Source organism: Ascidiella aspersa, chromosome 1, assembly GCF_963924565.1.
Source record: "Ascidiella aspersa chromosome 1, kaAscAspe10.2, whole genome shotgun sequence".
In the NCBI taxonomy this organism is placed as follows: Eukaryota; Metazoa; Chordata; class Ascidiacea; order Phlebobranchia; family Ascidiidae; genus Ascidiella; species Ascidiella aspersa.
In genome coordinates this window covers 4,828,399-4,842,126 of record NC_139447.1, presented here as the reverse complement: position 1 = coordinate 4,842,126, position 13,728 = coordinate 4,828,399, and the positions used below count along the sequence as shown (strand labels likewise).

The 13,728-nt window shown below is 37.8% G+C and overlaps 2 protein-coding genes across 2 annotated transcripts; both read right to left on the bottom strand.

Annotated features, from left to right (window-relative positions):
* Nucleotides 1-1,740: 1,740 nt before the first annotated feature.
* LOC146166673 (uncharacterized) lies at nucleotides 1,741-3,021 on the bottom strand. Its single transcript, XM_083384524.1, has one exon. It carries the CDS (start codon nucleotides 3,019-3,021, stop codon nucleotides 1,741-1,743), a length of 1,281 nt encoding a protein of 426 aa, XP_083240650.1.
* A 679-nt stretch (nucleotides 3,022-3,700) lies between these two features.
* LOC146166672 (b(0,+)-type amino acid transporter 1-like) lies at nucleotides 3,701-12,603 on the bottom strand. The gene is made up of 10 exons (XM_083388734.1): nucleotides 12,464-12,603; nucleotides 11,379-11,536; nucleotides 9,012-9,234; nucleotides 8,120-8,302; nucleotides 7,183-7,316; nucleotides 6,588-6,722; nucleotides 6,040-6,240; nucleotides 4,948-5,097; nucleotides 4,302-4,470; nucleotides 3,701-3,838 (listed from the first exon to the last, which is right to left on the bottom strand). The coding sequence occupies exons 1-10, from the start codon at nucleotides 12,504-12,506 to the stop codon at nucleotides 3,777-3,779; spliced, it is 1,458 nt and encodes a 485-aa protein (XP_083244860.1). The 5' UTR covers nucleotides 12,507-12,603; the 3' UTR covers nucleotides 3,701-3,776.
* Between the last annotated feature and the right edge of the window lie 1,125 nt (nucleotides 12,604-13,728).

The following is a 13,728-nucleotide window of genomic DNA, read 5'->3' as shown; positions in this document are numbered from 1 at the left end:
CAAAACTCGACAAGATTGAGACGATTGTCTAGCGGTGTTACCACGTCTGGGTGGAAACAGCACGTTTCGTAAAACGCTTCATTAAATTGTGTTTACACAATAAGCTACGTGTGTTAATGGATAAGTATAGGCTACGTCAAAAAGGCTTTAGGTCGTTAAAAGGTAAAATACGACGCGTTTGATTAGGAGCGAGGAAATTCGCCGTTAAATGCTGGCAACGCCGTTAGTGCTCATAGTAATACCCAACCGTTAGACTAAGGGGTGGGTAATTATTTTCGACAGCGGGCCGAATGTGAAACAGAAAATGTCTTGGCGGACCTTGGTAAAAAAGGGGATTTCCAATACACATAAAACAACGTGCGATTCCTTTTTAAAATGATCTTTAAATATCCCTGTTTTGACAAGCTGGTAAGATTAGGAACAGGTGAGATGCCTTACAAGTGTAATGTATTCAAGAAAACTCAAATTAAGGAAAAAATGTAAAGGCCTATTTTTGCCTAAAAACGTTTTATTCAAAAAAAGCCGCGGGCCCGCTGGTCATAGTTAGCCCAGATATGCTTTAGATTTTAGAGTTTAGACCCTAAATTTCTGAAGTTTCATAAAATCTTGAAAAAAAAACACACTCAAATAAACTGCACGAGCAAAATTACAATGAATGCTGCTTTTTAGGATGTAGTTTTAGGCGATATAGACGCACTTACTTTAAAGATTTGATGAGTGCAAATCACAACTCTTTTTTGATTCAACAAAAATATATGTTCAAGTTATTATTCGTCAAATCGAGTAACGAAATTTCTAAAGCAAATTGTTTTTCGAAAATTGTTTACATCAGGACAAACTCGTATAAACAGGTTGATCTTGCAGGGAAACCTTTCTATTAATAATATTGTCTTTTAACACACTTGAATCACCACAAACGCAAAACAAATACAGTCAAGGAATTTGAGCAAAATTGCTGCGATTTTGCACAAATTGCAGTATTACCAAGTATCGATGCAAACGACGTATAGCGCAGTAAAGACAAGCTTAAATTTTGTCGGCCTACAAGAATTTGATTGCATAAAACATCTTGGCTTTACACATAATAGTTACAATTTATTCACATGTAGGCCTGTATATGTAGTTGAAGTTGGTTTCAAGCAAAAACGTTGTAACAAAGTCAAACACAAACATTTTGTTTGAAGTAATATACAGTATTGTAAACACGTCTTTTTTAAATGACTTGGGTCCCATTGAAGTCAGTTGCGAAATAACTTATGTACAAATCAAGTCTTTTGCAAAAATAACAAGTCAAGTCCCATAGTCCAACTCAAGTCTCAATCAAGTCATTATTGGAATAAGACAACTTCAAAGCAAGTCATTGACACATAAATAGAACGTTAAACTAATAAAATTAGTAAATTCGACCGATTATGAGATACAGCATAAAAATTGTATAACGTACAAACATTGGGACAAATAATATTGAAAAATATTTAATGAAAGCACTTGACCCAAGACCAAGTTTAGTCCTTCGTCCGAAAGATTTAAGTCAAGTCAGGTCAATTTGGTCAAAGAACTTAAGTAAATTCGACTTACATTGATTTAAGTCATTACAAAACTGGAAATTTTTAAATCGCAATAATTGTTAAACAGGATACACTATAATGTTTGACATTTTCAAACAGTTCCACGTGCTTGATTTTAGTCCAATCTTCCTTTCGTAGGAACATTTTTGAAGTTTTTTTGCGCATCCATTCTCTAGGAGTGAACTTGTTCGTGGCGTCTTAGATTTCCTGCTTGCCTGAAACATTTTTGACAATCTTTGCATTTGTAGGGTTTTTCTCCTGTGTGAATTCTTTCGTGGCTTCTTAGACTTCCTGCGTGCGTAAAATATTTTTGACAATCTTTGCATTTGTAGGGTTTTTCTTCGGTGTGAATTCTTTTGTGGCTTCTTAGACTTCCTGCTTGCCTGAAACATTTTTGACAATCTATGCATTTGTAGGGTTTTTCTCCTGTGTGAATTCTTTCGTGGCATTTAAGATTTACTGCTTGCCTGAAACATTTTTGACAATCTTTGCATTTGTAGGGTTTTTCTCCGGTGTGAATTCTTTCGTGGCATCTAAGATTTCCTGCGTGCGTAAAACATTTTTGACAATCTTTGCATTTGTAGGGTTTTTCTCCGGTGTGAATTCTTTCGTGGCATCTAAGAGTCCCTGCTTGCCTAAAACATTTTTGACAATCTTTGCATTTGAAGGGTTTTTCTTCGGTGTGAATTCTTTCGTGGCAACTAAGATTTCCTGCGTGCGTAAAAGATTTTTCACAATGTTTGCACATATAAGGTTTATCCTCAGTGTAAATGCTTTCTTCATATTTAAGGGTTTTTTTCCAGGAAAAAATATTCGATCGAAGTTTGCTTTTGTACTGTTTTTCTCCTGTGTGAATTTCCTCATGGCATTTAAGATGTTTTATCCGAGCAAACGTTTTCTGACAAAAGTTGCATTTGTAAGGCTTTTTTTCGGAGTGAATTCTTTCATGATTTGTAAGACATCCCGCCTGAGTAAAACATTTTTCGCAAACTTTACACTTATACATTTTTTCTTCAGCCTGAATTATTTCATGACTCTTCACATTTTCTAGACAAGCGAAAGGCTTTTTGCAATGTTTCATTGTGTGACAGTCAAGTAGGGTTTTTATTACAAAATTGTTTTCCCAAGTATTCCATTCGTGCTTCTTAAAATGAGCCTCCGATAAATGTCCACTTAGTGTTGAAGCATTTTTAAAACACTTTTCGCAAATAAGACATCGAAACTCTTCCTTTGTGTCACAATCAAAATTTGTTACCGAATCCTTGAAATTGTTCGACACGTAATCATTTGTTTTATCCAAATCATTGTGTTCCTCGCAATCAGACTCTTCTCTCACAGGCTTATTTTCTTGCATTTCCCAATCTGTTACAGTGGCAATTGAGTCATCAGAAAACCCACCATCACTCTGGTTTTCAATTTCGTCAACGGGCAAATCTACCTGATATTTAGACATAATTTCGATCTGAAAATATATTGATAGGCTACTTAACTTGATCACAATCTCATTAGCGTTCTTGTTTAGGTTACATTCGGAAGAAGTCTGATGTATAGCCTCCTATTATGACACAATGTGAAATTAAAGCTGTAGGGTAGGCCAATATTTTGTAGGCTACTAAAGGCTAATTTGAAAGTAATTAAATCTCAAAAAAACACTTGAACCTCTCAAACTCTCCTATAAGTTCGCTAACATGAATTACTTCAAATAAACACCCTAATACAAATGTGTTTTTTTAGCTGCGAAGCATTGCATAGCTAAACGTAGTATAATTTTGTTGCCTTTCTCCGTTGTCACTGTTCAAGACCACTTCTATAAAAAGAACGTCTAATGCTTTTAATAATAAACCCTTTGGCCTGGAACGGATAGCTCTGAAGTTTCGAGCATCCGATATTGGCAATTTCCTTTTTCACACAAAAACAATGAGATTTGTTTTCTTGGCCACGGATCGTATAGCTGAGCTGAAGTGTATGCCTTATGGCTTATGTCAGCCTCAACAAACATAAATAGTTTGCAGCACCCTCAATTACTAGCATTTTCGCTAAAAAAATCAACGTTACTTTTAAAGCGTTTCTTCTCACCTTTTTGTAAAGGCAAAGACATAAATAAACGTCAACATGTACAAAGAGTGTTTTTTTTATTTATGTGATCACTTTAACTCAGCACACTTATACATAAACAATCTCAAGAAACTGTAGACATAAGCTTTGTTGTCACGAAGTTTCATCAGGAACCGTAACCATCATTAGTTTCTGTAAAAACTTGTTCATCGTACCTACCAAAAATAAATCGTGTACATTGTATGTGCATCAAATGCAAACAAACAAAATTGTATCGCTTTGAATGAATGATATATGACGCCTAATCGGCCCAGGGCTAAATATTAGCATTACACCCTAATTTCTATAGTGTTTTTTGTGTATACATGCACTTTATCTAGTTTACTGAATTTAAGGTTTAAAACCGGAATAATCGCAGTTAAACCTATAGAACACCTATTTCTATACCATACTTGGACGGTCTGTAGATCTTGCACAATATTTTTTACAACTACAGTATAAGGATTACATTTCAATAGTTGGATTATTATGTTAGTAGTTAGTTAAAAGTGTAACAGATATACGCATCAAAGATGACTATCATGTTTTCAATGCGTGTAATTTTAAGAAAATCTTGAAACAACATTGCAATAAACAAAGCTTCAAGTTCTTTACTGATTGTTCTTGATATCTACTTACGTATGGATGGACTCTTAACTTTAAAGTGCACGAAAGGAATATAGAAGACCAAGCCGAACAAAACGGTGCAGACTGCAAGCAAATACTGGATTTGCGGATCGTCTACTATCGGTGCGATTATTAAGTAGAGACAGAAGGCGCAGAATATGATCGGTATAAAAATCGGCACCTGCAACAAAACAGATTTTTAACGTTCATCAAAACACACACCAAGTTGGGACAACATTGTGAAAAAAGGTTGAAAAAAAAAAGTTTAATAAAAAACTTTCGTTTAGCTAAATTTGTCTACTTCTTTAAGTGATTAACTATAAGTTTATGTTTTTAGCTATAATTTATTTTGAATTTTCGAAAGTTTTCCAATGCGATATACCACTTGTGTTTAACTAAATAAAATATCTGCAGCTATAGAATTAACCGATTCCGTGTTAACAGTTTTAACGGTCCTATGATGAAAGTGTTTTCATTTAATCCGTTACCAACACTTTCCTTTGTAAGCTCGAATAAATAACAAAGCGCAAAACTACAACGTAAACTCCATTTAGCGAGACCAAATGCCTTATCGTTTAGAAATTCGAAAAATCGGCTCCAACAGGCCTACTTGTAATCAAGCTGTCGAATTACCAAAAAACAACGGAAAGCAATTTACCTTAAGCGGCCGATGCCTGTTTGGCATTTTGTAGCGGAAATAGATGAGTGAAGCGGCGGTGAGAAAATAAAAGACCCAAGTGGCGAAGCTGTAGTAGTTGATCAGCGAGTCAAAGTCGTTGGGGATGAGCATTACAAGGGCGATGATTCCCTGTAAGGCAGGGGTTCTTAAAATTTTTTTATAGCGGACCCCTAAAATTTTCTTATATCTCACGTGGACCACTGTAGGCAAAAAAAATTAAAAAATGACGTCATAAATTGACGTCACAGTACATATAGACTTCATAAATTTGCTGATTTTGATCCAAAAATGTGAATGTGAAATGGAGTCTAAATACATTCAGTGCAAAACCGTTTTGTTTTTAATTAAATTGATTACCCCTTAGATATACACTACTATTTCAATTAGACCTTCATGGATCCCCTAAAACTAGTTCACAGACCCCCAAAGGGTCCATGGACCCCTGTTTAAGAACCCCTGCTGTAAGGCAACAAAGCATAGTTGCACCAAAGTTAGGCATACACAAACAAACGGAAAAGCATGCGTGCAATCAAAAACTACACCGTTCCATTTTATTTCCCGATTAAAATGCGTTGTGGTATTATTTAAATATGCTCCAAAAATGTAATATCGTAAATCAGTTTATATTTTTTATTCCTAAATTGTTTTACGCAGTGTGAACAACCGCCCTCACTTTCTCCTTAGTTAGCGCAACAAACATCTATTGAAGGGGAGAATCACAACTAAGGAAGGGTCCAGGGTTTCGCTTGAGGAGCCACGAAACTTATTCGTAAGCAGTGATGCACAGCAAGTCTCACATTTACACAGACACGCGCTCGCAAATGCGCGCTGGTGGAATAAAGCAAAACTACGAAACAGTGCAAACTCTGGAGCATAATGGTTGTAGGTTAAAGTAAGACGTAGTAAAAATATCAAAGCCCATACAGTCATAGGTAACATTTTGAACGTTTCGAATATCTCTATAGTCAATTCTATTATCAGTGCGAACTCATTTCCCGATTGAAAAGCATAATAGTATTATTGAGAATTCGATAGATATCCATCAGTGAACTTACAGAGCATATAACTCACATTTAGTAGCACGGAAGGGCTGGGCGTTCGCTTGGTTACGTGTATCATGGACAGCACTTGGTTGAAGTGTCCCTCGCGGGCGGCCGCGTACGAGATTCGACCGGCGGTGAAGCACGATCCCAGGCAGGTGCCGAAAACAGAGCATGTTACCGACACCGGAATGATCCACACGAACACCCCAAGTACAGCTTCGCCGAACGTCTGCGTGAAATGAAGGGGGTTGGAGGCATGCGGTGAAAGTAGGTTTAGGCAAAATAGGGCGTTTTCCGTTTTGAAGTACATCTAGTTAAATTTTGATTGTTTAGTCCTCATATTACAGTATTTAATTTTTGTGGTTCTCGGCCACATCACAGAGACTGCACTTAATACAACAAGAGCATGTTTTCTGCTTATGATCAATGTGTGGTTTACATTGACGGAAAATTAGGATTAAGCGTATTTCCGTTTTTCGACAGAGACGGCCACGGGCCAAACTCTAGATTTGGCGTAGCAGTCAACCAACAACCCTACCTCTCCGTAAACCTTATACTTAAAAACACGATACTTACAGCGCCCACTGCTGGCGATTGCAGAAGATCGTCGAGCGACATAACGGAAAGGTATGCAACGTTGGTAAGCAAATACAGACCAGTGACAATCGCCATTGAAGCAATGATGGCTCGCGGTAGCGTCTTGTAGGGATTCTACAAAACAAACACATTTATTCGAGGGCGCTCCTGCAGAGCACAGAGTAAGTATACGAATGCAAATTGTTAAATTAAGTGCGCAATTAAAGCAAATAATATTTATCACTCAAACAGGTGGAAACGACATATGCGTAACTATTAAGTGTTTCAGTGTTGGCAACCACGTGGGTTTTATACAGCAAAACGTTTTTCGAGTTCTCTTTTTGTAAGCCTGAATTTTACCTTCACAATTTGTCAGGTGCGAACATTGCTTGGATTTAGAAAATTTTGGCTTTGAATGTCGTGTATAGAAAATGTTGTTTAGAAAAAACTCTTTTTAACGCCCTATGCATTATATCGCAATTCGTCAGGTATGCGTGACTTACCTATAAAACGAAATGCCACTGTGGATAACGAAATATTGGAAATTACAATCTTACATTATTATGAGCGCATATATATATATATATATATATACCTTTAACTCTTCAACGATGTAATTAAGTTGGTTCCAGCCGTCAAAAGCCCAAAGACCTTGGTAGAGACCGAGCGAAATTTCGCGCACTCCTGGCGTTGGGCCTTCAAACGCGTTGTTGAAGTGCATCGTGTTACCTTTGTAAAGAGGAGAACTACCATAGGTTAATTGACTTCTCGAGAAGGAGTTTCCTTTTGTAGGCCCCCGTCGCCGTGACTTATCAGTAGGCAGTTTATGGAGATATACACCGCACTTGAAACAAGACTATGCGCAGTCAGTCCATGCGGTAGATTACATCAGTAGGGCCCCACTATACCATTGAACTTGTTCCTGTGTGCAAATTAGGCACCCATGCCTTGGGACCTTGAGGGTTTTAAAGTGGTGTTCAAACACCACTTAGGCATTGTACTGTATTATGTTGGCGTTTTCCATACGTCTGCCATTCGTTTAAGTTTTGAAGGGTTGAGAAGAGCTCTTTCACTGGAAAGTTGTATTTCACAGTTCTCTGTCATCACATGCCAACTACCTGAAGTAAGCTAATTGTACAGCATCACAACATTCTATTTCTACATCCACGTTGTAAGATGGGTGATGTTAAAAAACCCTTGTCGGAAATGTGAGACAGCAACTTGGCGTCAAGTATTATGCCCCCTATAATCCCTAATATTTAACAAGTATCGCTATGATAAAAAGTTTTGTAAATACTTGTAAATTTTTTGCAATACAAATTCTAGATAATTCACCAGGCTGTCAAAAAACATACAATCGGATGTGTTAGGTCGGAAATCTTAGTTAAAAGTTAGAAGTTTTGGTTGCCTATTCGGGTAATCTTCTTCGGGACAATATATGGCAACTTAGTAAACACGTAACACAAAGCGGTAAAAAGGCTAAGATCGTATTATCTACCGTTTTATCCGCAAAAATGCATAAGAAAACACACCTTGGACAAGCCACACGATCCCTCCAACTATGACGATGACGAGACTTATGATCTTGCCGACGCCGAAGAAGGTCACAAACTTGGTTGAAAGCTTGACACTGTAGCAGTTGACGAAGACCGTTGTAAGGATGACCACGGCAGCTACTAGCTTGGTGGCCGTTTCTGGCACGTCGTCACAGTCGCCTGTACAACATATGAGATCTTGCGTTGTTAAATACGGTTTATTGAGTCGTATGTCATTTTTTAGCGACGAGGCGACGCCAATTTAGGCGAATAAGGAAACGAGGTAATTGTAATCAAGCGTTATTATTGCGAAGGTTCGTTTATAAGCGTTCATATGGGTAGAATTAGGATTCACAGAGTTTTTTTATAACATGTTATATAACTTGGGTTATAACTTCATTATAAAATTTATGTTAGGTTTTTGCACTTAAAACATTTTGCTTCCAATATAATGTTATTTTTTTAATATTTTTTAGTTGAGTTATTGCTCATAAATCGGACTTTTACACCAATTTTAATGTTTTAACGTTTGATTTATCATGACAAGGACTTGACTTGAAATTGACTTATTCTAATTATTACTTGCCTGGGACTTAATTTATTCAAAATTGGACGTAAATTCTTTCAAAAATGACTTGACTTGGAGTTAAGTTTATACAAAAATAACTTGAAGTGGACTTAAGTTCTTTTAAAAATGACTTGACTTTGACTTAAGTTTTTTTTAAAATGACTTGACTGGGACTTGGTTCTTTCAGAAATGACTTCACTGGGACTTCAGTTTTCTTAAAAATGACTTGACTGGGACTTGAGTTCTTTCAAAAATGCCCTAATTAGTTCCTAAGTCATTCCAAAAAGTCTTGTTTAAAACACTGAATGATAGTTGTCTCACCGTAGGCGGGAGCGAGCGCGTACTTGGCGAAGGTCAGGGAGAGCAGGGTGAGTGAGGAAGGCTTGAGGATTACGGTGGCAGTCCACGCGAACAGGTACGCAACCACCGGTCCAAAGGCCTCCAGCAGAATCGGGAATTCCCCGCCCGACCGAGGTATCATCGTGCCCAGCTCTGAGTAGCAGAGGGCGCCGCAAGTGCTCAGAATGCCACAGGTCAGCCACATCTGTGATAAGTTAAAAACCAAGTGTTGTAATGACGTAAGTCATTGACTTAGTGTAAGTGCACTTAAGTTATTTTTTTCAAATGACTTGACTTGATTTAAGTCCTTTGACTAAAATGACTTGACTTGACTTAAGTCTTTTGGACAAATGACTTGACTTGGGCATGAGTCATTTTGTCAAGTAACTTGGGATTAAATCAACTGTTTTTCATTAAAATTTATCTTAAGTTTTGCACATTAAACAATTTTATTGCTGTATATTGTGTTTGTGTTATTTCTTTAATAAAATCGTTGCTTATATTTCGACGAGTTTACCAATTTAAGTAGTTGAACAGTTTACTTTTTTGTCAATGACATGACTTCAAGTTGACCTGCTCTCACAATAACTTCTGGGACTTGACTTGGGCAACCGATGACTTGGACTGGGACTTGACTTCCTAAACTAGGCCAGCGGCTTATTTGGCACTACTAAATTGATCATTTTAAAGGTTGTGTAATGGAAAGATCTGTCTGGGAACGTAAAGCACTATCAGCATTGTTTGATGTATTAGAACTAACTCTTATTTGCCGTCGTAATAAGCGAAAGGATATCCTACAGTTTTACCAAGCGCATTAAGGTCTTTGTTCCCATTTGAGACTGAACCTGACGTATTTCCTGTACCACATCGGGTGCATGTTTATATTAAGTGGCTCAAGTTATATGACAAACACAATGGCGTATTTTTATGATCTTTTGTTGCTGAAAATGCTGAAAGGCAGCAATTGGCCTTGTTAAGCCTAGCAGGGCAAATGTTTGTAAAGAAGCTTATATTAGACTTTAAAAATCCAATTTGCAATTGGTATCCAATTTGCACCAAAACCAGCCTTGTATCGGACGAGTACCTACACTACCACTTGACATAGAGCAACGCCTCCGATCCCATGTATCGTACATCGACCTATAGTTGCGTTAGAAAATTACGATAAACCTTGATCGACTATACACTGCGGATACCCACTACAGCAGTGACTACACCGTAACCTAATTGCAGGACAGAGGTGGCTTTTCTACCCCTTTCGCGGGGAATTAACAAACATATGTGGCTTTATGCAACTACAATGGGTTTGGTCAATTAGAAAGGAAACAATTCGAGCCGCAGTTCGACCTGCCGCGGCTTAATTACACGCAAAGGTTAGTTTTGGACTTACTTAGTAGGAAGTAACATTCTTATATATGTGTGTTAAATCATTGTTTGTGCGCCGTTTCAAATAATTACAAGGGCTACGGCATTTGTAGGCGTTCCAATTCTTAAGTTGTAAAAATCCTGGCTTTTGTTTTCAAACAAGGCTACACATATAGCGTAAAACGCCAGTATTATCACTATACAATTAGTTGGTCGCCTCATAAAATCAAATTCAAAGATAATGTTACCGAACGTGGGAAATATCGACAGCTGGCGTAGACTTTGCGGGTGGTAAATTATTCAGCTCTGCGGGGGTGGATTTGCCCAGTAAGCCGCAATATAGTAGTTGGAGGCGACGAATCGACAGATGCTTCCGGATTACGCCTGGTGTGGTTCGCTGGGATTTGTGTGTGGCGAACGTGAGAGAAGGCCAAAGTTACTTATGACGTGCACGACATTATGGGAGTACAAAATACACGGCAACCTGATAAACCAGCCACTTGCTGTTCATGGTTCTTTCGCAAGTTAACCTACTAACGCAGTGCTTTCCAACCTTTTTCAGTTCGCGACCCACTTTTAATGCAAGTTTTATTGTGCGACCCACAATGAGATATGACCAAGCGAATGAAAAACAAATTAATGAGAAGAGAAAAAATGCATACACATGCATTTTACTATCAATGGGAAAGTTAAGCTTGTATATTGGATATTATTAGATCAAGCATGCATGTTACGTAATAATAATGCAATATTTTTTCGATCTTATGGAAAACTGTAACATTACGTAATCGACAAGCTTTCGTACAACGGTGCTTTATCAAGTATACTTTGAAGCTTGTCGAGAATTCAATACAATTTGTCTTTATACAGTGTCACCTGATTCCTCTATTTAGAATTACAAAGAAATGCTTCGCAACCCACCTGAAATAGCTTTGCGACCCACTGGTTGGAAAGTACTGTTACGGTTTAGTCAATCTTACTTACTAAGAGTCCAAGTCCAACTGAGCCGGCATTTTTGAAAACGCCTTTCGGTGAAATGAATATTCCTGAACCGATGATGGTTCCAACTATGAGGCTCACCCCGTTGACAAAGCCAACCTGACGCCGCAGCACCAACGTTGAGTCGTCGCTTTTCTTGTCATCTGAACGCAACAGCTAACGTTTATATTTATAAACCAACAAATAAAACTCCAAGTTTGAAAAGCTAATGTTTATATTTATAGCTAATGCTTATATTTATAAACCAACAATACAACTTGAAGTTTAAAAAAAGTACATAATGTCTGATCATGTTTTTACTCGTTTTTTTTTAAACTTTTTTATTTTTAATATACGCGTCAGCGGAACAGCGATCGACAAGCAGAAACCTGCTACCAATGGTTGCGGATATTTACACTCTTTTATATATACAGTATTTTACAAACCAAAAACGTAAAATTTCCAAGTGGCATGATCTGATAATTAAAAATGTTGAGCGTGTACTTCGCCCTTTTCTTATGCACGGAGTCTGCTTGAATTGAAAATGAGTTAACACTACACAATACACACATGTTTTTTCTTATGTCCTTTGGATTGTTGTGGTAGCTTTAGTAGCCTGTAGTACCTTATACCGTAGTCTAGTTTAACTCGTTTAACAGCAAAACAGTATTCAATTCCAGAAATGGTCTTAACTATTCCATTGCTGGGTATTGACAGATTCCTTGTTATTTGGCAAGGGACATTGCTTACAAATTTAGGAGCACTTATTTGTCACTTATTAACAGCCAAGCCGCGGAATTATATGTTGACCAATAGTGGTGATAACTGTCGTAACTTAAGCCTAGGGGAGTACAATTAATCCCAAACATTTCACAATAGCTCAAAAGTATTGATTCCTTTTCAGTAAATGTAACCATATCTAACTGCTATTCAGATGACGCCTTGTTCCCACCTTATGTTGAATGTTTAGTATTTCTATGTGTCATTTATCCCGCTATGTAAACAAGGCAGCCTGAGCACTTACCGTAATAAACATGTTTTGCCGTCTATTACGCTTTGCTCGAACAACATTATTCCTAGGTTGAACCTACCTTCGCAGTTCACACCATCTGCAGCAGGCTTGGTATCTTCCATTAAATTTCACCGCTCTAGTAGCAATACAGTTTGCTGTAACACGTGCTGTACTGTATTAAGCAGTCGCGTCGCTTCTCTCTATTCTGTTGGTTTGTTGACGGACGTGACTCGATTACGCTGCGAACGTTGCTTTTGTTCGTAGAAAAAAGGAAAAGGCAAATACGTGGCTAGCTACCTTTGTCAGGCAGACGCTTCTGCTTATTTCACGTCGATTAAAAATGCAAATCTGTCAGCTTCCTAATATACAAACATGTAAACATGCTTATTACGTGGATTTGTATTTTGGTAATTGCATTAATTGTAGATAACTGGAAATAACAGCTGCCCGGTGTGTAAGCTACTAACTGTAGGTGACTATATGTGCTAAAAGTTTTTTGGCAGCCAGTAGGTTTTTAGACTAGTGCTGTTCCATAAAACTGCCTCGGTTCTCAACAATAAATCTGTATGATCAAAATAATGGGAGAACTTGTCAATCAGTCTCAGACATTATTTTTGATCCACCTACAGATTTGGCTCAACTAATATGACCGAAAGGGCCTGCTAATTAATTGCCAAACTTCCTGTGTTTTTTTACTCCCCTGTATTGTATAATAGAGTGCACAGTTCCTCAGTATGCCGCCGCAGTGGCGAAACAGCTCTACGATTAGCAAACATGCCCAATCACAGGCCGGGCAGTTTAAGGCCACCGGTGTTTCAAACAGGATACGGGAAAACATTTTACAGTGTTCCATGATTCCCTATGTCCCACATTATGTCTGATCCAGTTGTTACTCGTGTTTTTAAACTTTGAGTTTTACTGTTTGACTACGCGTCAACGGAACAGTGATCGACAAGCAGAAACCATCTGTCCACGCACAGATTTGACAAAATCTAGGCGAACCTAAATGCATTGTTGGTGAGAAATATGCCTTTAACTTTCAAAATGTGTTTTACTAACAGGGGAGGGGCGGACCCAGGGTGGCACTTTGTCCCCCTGAGCTGTACTTTATGCCAATTTTAACTACTTGAATACAAAATATATTTCATTAATGTAATTGGAGTTTAGAGTAGGCCTATAGGCTACGTCTTAGTTGATAGTATAGCATAGGTGTGAAAATAGAACGTAACGACCTATTTTTTTTACCGAAACGCATCATAATTTTCAGAGATGACGTCACCAAGCTACGTCATAATGTAAACTCTTAAATATGCCATTAAACTAAGCAAACATAGTTGTGGGACG

What these genes read in the sequence shown, in the direction of transcription:
- LOC146166673 (XM_083384524.1), bottom strand. Translation starts at nt 3,021, where the DNA reads ATGTCTAAATATCAGGTAGATTTGCCCGTTGACGAAATTGAAAACCAG.
- LOC146166672 (XM_083388734.1), bottom strand. Translation starts at nt 12,506, where the DNA reads ATGGAAGATACCAAGCCTGCTGCAGATGGTGTGAACTGCGAAG. An exon ending in CAGTTGGACTTGGACTCTTA is followed by an intron (nt 9,235 to 11,378) that starts GTAAGTAAGATT and finishes AACTTATCACAG; the next exon opens with ATGTGGCTGACCTGTGGCAT. An exon ending in AATCGCCAGCAGTGGGCGCT is followed by an intron (nt 6,241 to 6,587) that starts GTAAGTATCGTG and finishes CATTTCACGCAG; the next exon opens with ACGTTCGGCGAAGCTGTACT.